The sequence below is a fragment of the Psammomys obesus genome, unplaced genomic scaffold (genome assembly GCF_907164565.1).
Source record: "Psammomys obesus unplaced genomic scaffold, mPsaObe1.curated_primary_1811, whole genome shotgun sequence".
In the NCBI taxonomy this organism is placed as follows: Eukaryota; Metazoa; Chordata; class Mammalia; order Rodentia; family Muridae; genus Psammomys; species Psammomys obesus.
In genome coordinates this window covers 132,043-141,393 of record NW_026595170.1, presented here as the reverse complement: position 1 = coordinate 141,393, position 9,351 = coordinate 132,043, and the positions used below count along the sequence as shown (strand labels likewise).

Here is a 9,351-nt window from a genome sequence, read left to right as displayed (position 1 = left end):
GCAGTTATTGACACTCAACCCTTGAGAGTGTTTGGTTGTGCAATGGTCCCTTCGCCTTTGTCCACTTTCATTTTGTATGTGTGTATTTCTTGGTCTAAAAAATGCTTATATTCTACATTATACTCTGAATCATGTTGAAATTCTTTTGATGAATATAGCAAGGACTAGTTATCTGACAGAAATCTATGTATCTATGTATCTATATTATTTGTATCAACCTATCTATCTATATATAGAGAGACATAGACGAAGAGAAATATTTCTCTCACTGATGCACTACTGCTAAATAATCTAAGAAAAATATGTCAACAGGGACATGAACAAAATTTGATTTAGACCAAAAAACCCTTAGTTTTATCAATAAAGATATATGAGACAAGAGCCACTTTTGAGTGAACTTTACCTGGAGAAATATAAACAAATATCTATTAACCCTATATAGGGTTATAATGACAGACAAAAGTATGATTTCTCTGTAATAGTTAAGATTTCTATTTCTGTGAACAACAAAAACAAAACAATAACATCAATAACAACAAAATAACCCACCATGGCCAAAAGCAATTTAATGAGGAAAGGGTTTATTTGACATAAAGGTTACATATTATCATGAAGTGAAGTCAGTGAAGGAACTTAAGGCAGGAACTTGGAGGCAAGGACTGAAACAAAAGCCATGGAGAAACAGTGGCTTACTCCTCATAGCTTGTTCAATCTTCTTTCTTATTCAACTCAGGACTTCCAGCCCAGGGATAGCACCACTCACAATGGGCTTGGACCTCCCAAATAAATCATTAATCAAGACAATATTCCACAAACATGCCTATAGGCCAATCTTATGGAGGCATTCTCTCAGTTAAGATTCTCTTTTCACAGATATTTCTAAGTTTTTGTTTATTTGATAAAAAACAATCAAGTCCACCTCAGTCTACCTTGAATCAATTGGTTTACTAGAATTATTTATAGAGAATAGGTGCGTAGTTATAGAAGTGACCTGAAAGTAGCCACATCACTGAAAATTCTCATCCCAGCACACATTGAGTATGACTAGCCTGTACAGATGGAGTTGCAGGTTTGTATTTTTTTGTGTGCTGACCCCAACTAAAAGCAAGGCTGTAGAATAAGGACTAGAAGGCAGAATTAAAAATCCTTTGAGAAGAAAATGAGAAATGCATTTGGAAGCTCTTTGAAACTCAACTATTTCTTCTGTGGTCTAGAAAGACACACATTTGCACAGCACCTGCAATGTCCAAAACTAATAAAAATTGAAATTCAGTCATGAATTTCATAGCTGGAAACTGAGAAATTGAGGTATTCAATGTGTATAAAAGTTTCTTCTGGGTAGACCTGAAGTTATTGCTGTCTGTGCTTTTGTGAAAGCTCCAAAAGCGGCAAGCTTCTGTTCAGGCTGCTAGAGGACTACTTTGTGTTTGCTCCCTTAATTTCCATATGCAAGGAGGTTAGACTCCAGGCCACCAAAGAGCCACTGCAAAAAAATGTCAAAACTTTCTGAACAGAAACAGAATGATTGCCTCTGTTTCTGTCTCTGCAGCTCTCTCTCTCTCTCTCTTTCTCTAAACTTGAGGTTTTACCCCTCCAGTCTGAGTTATATAATAGTTTAGAAAAGAAAAACTTGCTTTCTTCCCTTCTTTTTTAATAAAAGATTCACTTAATTATCAGCATAAATGTCTACTCTCCCAACCTCTCTCATATATGACATAACAGTTTACTTCATGGAGACCTTGAGACAGTTTTTAAATTCCAGTAATCTTATTGGAAGTATTGTCATTTCCATTTTATGATGGGGAAAGCATAATTTAAAGAAACAAAAATGGTTTTGCGAAAGAATATATCAGTAAATAGTAAAAGCTGGATTCAAATTGGCTATAGACTTTCAAAGGTTTGAATTAATACCTTGATGTATAGTGTTTTTGTTTTGTTTTGTGTGTTTGTGTGTGTGTTTGATTTTCACATCCCCTCTCCACTTGATTTTGAAACAAAGGCAGATTTCATTGCAACTGGGATCTCCCTTGGCACCACTAAGAGTAATGTGCTTAGTTCTTCCTATCTCTGATCACCTGTCACCCTTAGAAGCTTTTCTTTCTTTAATCCTATCACCACATTGCACTCTGATAGGCATTTGTCTCTTCATTTACTTATATAGTAATTTAAAACTCTCTCTTTGCTGTGGGATTTGTAGGGTTTGTACCTACATGGACCCCTCAGTTTCTAAAGCCCAGATGATTGGGTTGAAGCCCCATGGGTGGAAGTTTGAAAGTTGGAAGACTCACTTTGTACCCGTTACTCAGGAGGAATGTGGAAACCTGAAGTTGTGGCAGGTTGGTGAATATTTTACCACATTGGCTCAGTAGCTACATGGAATCTTGGCTTCCATCTAATTTTTATCAGGGATTTTATCCTTTGTCAGGATAAAATAGAAACCTATACATTTCTGCTTATGGACTACTTTCCTTTTTTTTTTTTTTTTAAACCAAACCATTTCTTACAACTGATCCTGACAATTAACAGCCCTGGGTGAAGATTGGAGGACACAGATCTAAGTTTATTGTGAATGGGGTCAGGAGGTATAGCAAGCGCATCCACCTCTTACAACTGCGAGATAAGTTTATGGCTATATCCCTTACTTGCTTATGACATGCTTATTGTCCTATATTCTAATTGGACTAAATCACATATTGTAAAACTTCCTTTACCACAGGGAAAAAAATTTACAAATGTTAGGAATTTCCATTTTTCAGTGGGGTTCTCTTTGATTACAATCTCCTTTATTTCTACCCCATCCTATTACTGTTTCTATTTCTCCTAGTCTCCCACTTTCCAGTATCTCTCCTAATGAAACATTTCCATAGTTTTTAAAGAAAGATTTTTTCTCCCTCTATCTCTCTCTGTCTCTTTCCTTCCTTTCCACTGTTATGATGATTGAACAATCCTAACTGTTCTAACACTTTAAAGTCTGACTATGCCCTACATACACCCCCATGGACTCAAGGTTTTCTCTTCTAATTAAGCTCATTCTGAAGAGTAATTAGTTTCAGCTTTCTTGTCCAAGAAGGAATTTATAAGGTTTTGTTTTGTTTTTTCTTTCTAAGAATGTGTTTGCTTTTTTTCCCCCCCAGTTCTTGTAGGAGTTGTTTGTGTGGCTATGTAAAAATCTTCCTACTTTTAAAACTCTGGGGTAGAGAGATACCTATATGTTACATTCCCTCTTCTTGCTGAGCTGCTGAATTTGGACTAAACTAGGGTTTTTGAGTTTGTCAACTATAGGTAGACAGGTTCTGTGGATACCTCTGAGGACTTTATGGTAATGTGATTGTGGTACGCTCTAAGCCTAGTGTGCCTCCACTTACACTCATGATATGGCTGCTTAATTATTTATTCACTGAGCTGGAGTGTTACCAGTTGACTAACAGTCTCTCATAAGGAATTGATCTATAAACAGATATTTATTTGTTATACCTATTTATGGAAGCAATCAATGCCCTCCTACTCTACTGTGTTATTATCCTGGTAATAGACTTTTAACTGACAAAACTAAGAGGCTTTGTTTTCATGATATAAGTTATTACAAATGTGTTTTATACTTTCAACCATTACCCCAATACTAAATGGACAACTGTATGTGTAAATGGCTGGCTCTTTGATCACCTTCCCCTGAGGGGGGAGCAGCCTTCCCAGGCCACAGAGTAAGACTATGAAAGACAGTACAGATGAGACCTGATAGGCTAGGGTCAGAGGGAAGGGGAGGAGGTCCTCCCCTATCAGTGGACTGGGGAAGGGGTTTGGGAGGAGATGAGGGATGGAGGGAGAGTAGGATTGGGAGGGGATGAGGGTGAGACTACAGCTAAGATACAAAGTGAATAAACTGTAATAAATAAAAATATATTTAAAAAGAAAAAATAACAACAACAATAATAATAGGTCATGATTTTGAGAGAGTAGGCAAGCATGGGTAGAGCTTAGAGTGATCAAAGAAGACTTGAGAAATTGTGTATTTACAGTATTGACAAATGGTATTTTCAAGAAGAAAAGCAATTTTAAAATTGACAATATTTTCAGATAAACTGTTTGGAACACTTTGTTTATTTATATCATCATTGTTATGGTTTTGAAGGATGAGTCTTAGAAGATATTCGCTGTTTTAATCTTGGAAAGTGTTCACAATTATCCATATCTGGGAGCTTTGTGGTTGTTTTAGCATAACAGCGAACACATTTTCTCACACAATTCTTGGATGGTGTCATGGGTGTATTGCAAACAGAGACACTCTTAGTTTGCTCCTGCTGAGATCCATGGCTTACGAAAGCTGACAAATAGTACTTCTCAAGATTGACGATATGCTCAATTGCTTTCTGTACATTATCAGGGAGCCCAGTCAAGGTGATATTAGGATTATAGGACCCTTTTGGTGGTAAATGTATATCTACTTGATATTGATCCATGATTTTTTGGATGTTTTTTCCGTGGAATCCAATAATATTGCCACGAACCTGGTAGTTTAGTGGGATTTCCTTAGAGACTGTTTTTTCAATCTTATGCAACAGTTTCAATATTGCATCTCGAGCAGCCAGAGTGTTTTCTTTATAGCCAGTTATAGTGATTTGGTCTTGCATCACATGGCTTCCATTCTTCGGAAAATGGACAGTAACATTATGCTCTGTGCAAATCTGAGTAATAAGTAAGCCCTTATGACAGGTGATCATGGAACGATATTTGGGATCTAGACTGAACATTAGCTTAAAATTTCTAAGTGTTTTATCTTCTATTTCCATTTGTAAAGCCTTAACTCTCTTTTGTAATCTCATCTTGGCTTGTTCCACATTTGCTTCAAGGCCCATAATAGATATGACATCGGAATTTCCTCCAGGTTGTGATATCTGGATATGAACTTCAAGTTCCTTTATCAGCTTACGTAAGCCACTTCCTTTGTGTCCAATGATGTAAGGTTGTAGGTGAAGGGGCACATGAACTTCAGCAGTGACAGGAATTAAAGATGCAAGAGCCTCAGTAGCTGCCTTGCAATTTTCCATTTGGCCTGAGATAAATATGGTGTCATTTTTTCTTGAGATATTAGAAGCAAATTCTCTAGTAGACCTTCCCCACTTTTCTTTCCCTTTCTCTTGAATACCTTGATACATGTTTAAGACTGGCTTCCCTATGTCTGGGAGTTTTATTTGAACTTTAAAGTCCCTAGAAATTTGCTGAACTCGTGAAGATATCCAACTCATGATAAAAGGTTGGAATTCCTGGGGTATCACATACTGTGTTGTAACTTGAGAATCAAAAGGTTCAAAAATTTCCTGAATGTGTTTCTTTGCTGCCTCAACACAAGGTTTTGCCCCTTTCATTGTGACTTTTGTATTCTGTTTCCCTGCATAAGAGAATGTAATAACCACACCACCATATTCTTCTGCCATTTCTCTTAAAAGCTGATCCCTCCGCATAACAAAATAGTGGTGAAATCTATGGTTTATTCTTATGGAGTCCTCCACCTCATTTTCTAAGTCTTTAATTAAAACCTCTAGTCGTTTTTGCACTTTTTTAACAGCCTCTTCAGTCCCTTTAATTGTTATGGATCTTTCATTATTTTTCTTAAGGTTAGGGAAAATTATACATGTCCCAGTCTCCTTACAGATTTTGGAAATATTAGCTCCCATTTTCTTTGCAAGGAATTGATGATACTGTGATTTGACATGAATAGTCCCAGAATAATTCTTGGCTTCCTCTTCTTCTGTGAGTTTCAGAAGCTTTGCTTTGGCCTTTTCAACATTTTCAACAGAGCCATTGATAATGACTTTACATAGGCCTGACTTGTGTTTTGGGAAATGCAGCTGGATCTTCCCACATTCTTCTATGACTGAATTTACCAAAGCTTCTTTGGGATTAGTCAGATATTTGTATATACTAGGGGAAACGGAAATTTCCTCCTCTGCAGTATCAGCTAGCTCTTGCTGAATTGAAAGTATCCAGTTACGTGCAATTTCACAATTTTCTGGATATCCAGTAATGACAAACTCCTCTGAGTCACAGTTTTCTGATGGAAAACTAATATTGGTGTTGGTTGATTCAGAGATTTTTTTAAGGTTTGAACCTCCTTTTCCAATTATCCTTTTGTGAAGCCTTTTTATGATGGAAATACTTACAGAATAGTTATTTTCTTTAATATCTGTCAACATAGTCTTCAAATACTGTGCACATTTTTCTGACTCATATTTTGGCCCTATCAGTTGGATAACATCACTTTTATCTGCAGGGTGTGGAAAATTGAGGATAACATTAGGGAATTTCCTACAAATTTCTCTGACCCTTTCACCCTTTTGTCCAATAAGTATGTGGTGAAATTGGTGTTTGATGATTATATCTAGGATGTGCTCCTCTTCCAAATTATTAGCCAGATCTAGGAGTTCTACTTTGGCCTGGTGGACACCCAAAGATTCTCCCTCAATTCGGATTGAGTGGTTCGATGTACCTTCAGGAAATACTGAGATAGAGACTCGGTTCTTCTCTGTAATTCTATTAAGGATCTCCCCATTATTTCTTGTCAGGTATTTTTGAAATTTACTGTCACCATTTATCTCAGTGCATTCCATTCTGCTAATTAGGTCTTGGACAATATTGTCAAATTTTTCTTGAGCATAATTTACATCATCTGTTGGTCCTTTCAGTATAATTTTATCTTCAGTTGTAAAATATATTTGAACTTTTGGCACAGTATTTGATATCTCATCTACGTTCTCACCTTTTTTACCAATAATAAACTTGTGTAGCCAAGAAGGGGCAGAAATGGAAGAAACAATGTAATCCTCACAGATGCTATCAGCTTTGTTCAATACCTCCACTGAATTGTCAGGTTCACTGTGTTGCGTCATAGAATCCGATATACTTTCTGAGGGTGATTGCTCTGTTGAATCTCCAGTTGTTGCTAGAATCTCTTTCAGAAAATTTCTTTTGAGACCTATGGTACATTTTTTTTGAAAGTTCATCATCACATCTTCAGTTAGAGTGTTGGTCTTATCAATCATCTCATTTTCCCAGTAATTGGTCTCATTCACAGGCAGTTGTCTTTCATTAATATCTGTATCTCTCTCACTGGCACTAGAGAGTGGAAAAGGGACATGTCCCTCTGTTTTCTGGAAAATCATGTCACTTACATGAAGGTATGGTTCAGCAGACAGGGGACTAGATGTTTTCTTCATTTCTAAAGTCTGGATATCACCCTTGCTGTTTTTGGCAGATGTACGTAGGCTTCCATCTGAAGACTTCATCTCTGTCTGATTTGCATCAACACTATTTATACAGTTGCTCTGATTATGTAGACTTAGGACCTCAGTATTTACATAAGTTTCTTGTTCCAAATCTTGTACTTTATCTCCAGTCTGGTCTAGAAAAAAGCAACGTGCTTGTTTGGATATGAGAATTAAAGGTAAATCTTGTTCTCGACACCATTTAAAAATTTCATTCTCAGCTTTTATGACAGCTTCTGGATTGCCAAATGCTGTTATATAGAGACCTTGGTCTTTGACAAAAGATGATTCTAAGTTGACACCAGTGTTTTCCATGATATATGCATAGAATTTTGCTAATGTACCTTCATCAAATTGAATCAAATAATTTTCTTCCTCTAATAGTATACGAAAAATCTCAGTGAGGGTTGAAACTCCCTCGGCTCGAGGAATATTGGTGCTTGATGGTCCTATAGTTTCCTCAGGATTTTCCAAACAACTTGTCTCCTCTGGGTGTTCACTGACTCCATCTTCATATGTGAACATATCAAACACATTATTTGGACTGATAACATGATTTTCGTTTTGAACAGATCTGTTTTGGTGTAGAGTAGAATTTATTTTGGAAGTCATTGTTAATATATGAGTAGGTTCAATCCAGATGTACTGCAGATAAAATGTCAACAGCAAAGCCACAAATGCTTCCTGTAGCTGCCTTCTTGCATATTACTGTATGGGAAGAATTAACACTTTAAGGATGTCCTTCCTTTCTGACTCAATTTATAGACTCAAGATAATAAAAATTATATTGTTATAGCTATTAAAGTTTTATTTTAAAAGTTCAAAATTTATCTATTAATCTATTTTGTTATTCTGTGAGTATATGAATAACTCAGATAATAAGGATTATGAGAAAACAGCCACCACTGTTTTCTAAAGTAAAGACCTCTTTATTTATATTGGCTACAAATATTCTTTATTTTTCTAACTCAGAATAATTTTTTTACCATTATCCCAATCAACGCTGTTGAGCACCTATAATCCTAAAAAAAAAAAAGTCTCTAAGAAGGTAATGCATTTCTAGGATTTGTGTTTTTCTTTAAAAAAGTTTTATCAACTGATAACAAAAATTCACACATTTCATGTGTACAATTAAATGCTTTGTTTTAGTATGCTTAGAGTTCAGTACAACTCAGCTTAACCAGATTTCTATCACCACACATAGTTCACTGGAGCTCACTTGCAGACAGCTCTCATTTTTACCATCACACCCAGGCAAAGAAAAAAAGAAACTTAATCTGTATACTTGCCTTATATGGAATGGAAATCTTATGAAAATAGTATAGCCTACAGAAACACTTGAACCTTAATGCTTGAGTATAACTTTGCTGAGATTCTTCCGTGTTAAAGCAAAAGGCAATACCTCCCTTCTGATTACTGAACCAGTATGTTTTTAATTAAATTGATCATTAAGATTGGTCTAACTTAATTTCCTTTCCTAGGACCACTTCCCCTACTAGAATTTTACACAAAACAAGGTATTACTGACTGCTGTGTCAAAATCAGGGTCCATTTTTCTCTCTACAGTCTTCAATATAGGCTTCTACAATATAGGCTTATACCTTTAAATATCACAAACACTGATGCCAAATGAACAATCTTATCCCTAAACCGCAATGTTTATTCATGGAAGCTACTCAGTATAACTTTTGTCCTTTGAAAATTCATCCAATAGGTTACTAATTGTATCAACGTGTTTTCTATTCTTGTACTATTCTTGTTATATATTTTCATTTATTGAAAGTTTTTAAGAAGCTGGAGAGATGGCTCAGTGGTTAAAAGTATGTACTACTCTTACATTGGAACTGAATTTGATTTCAAGCACTAATTTCAGCAGGTCACAGCTGTCTGTAACTCCAGCTCCAGGGAATCTGAGACCTTTTTCTGGAACCCTACGGCACATGCACTCCCATGTGCGTATACCTACACACATATACATACACATAATTAAAATAAGATAAATCTTTAAAAAATAAATCAAATGTGACATCACAAATTTTCTTAATACAGGGTTTTCAAGACTATGATATTAGAGTAACCTGAAGTGAATATC

General features: G+C 35.9%; 1 protein-coding gene across 1 annotated transcript; it reads right to left on the bottom strand.

The window, feature by feature from the left end:
• Positions 1-4,115: 4,115 nt before the first annotated feature.
• LOC129685675 (vigilin-like) lies at positions 4,116-7,871 on the bottom strand. The gene has a single exon (XM_055619180.1). The coding sequence runs from the start codon at positions 7,869-7,871 to the stop codon at positions 4,116-4,118; it is 3,756 nt and encodes a 1,251-aa protein (XP_055475155.1).
• Positions 7,872-9,351: the final 1,480 nt, after the last annotated feature.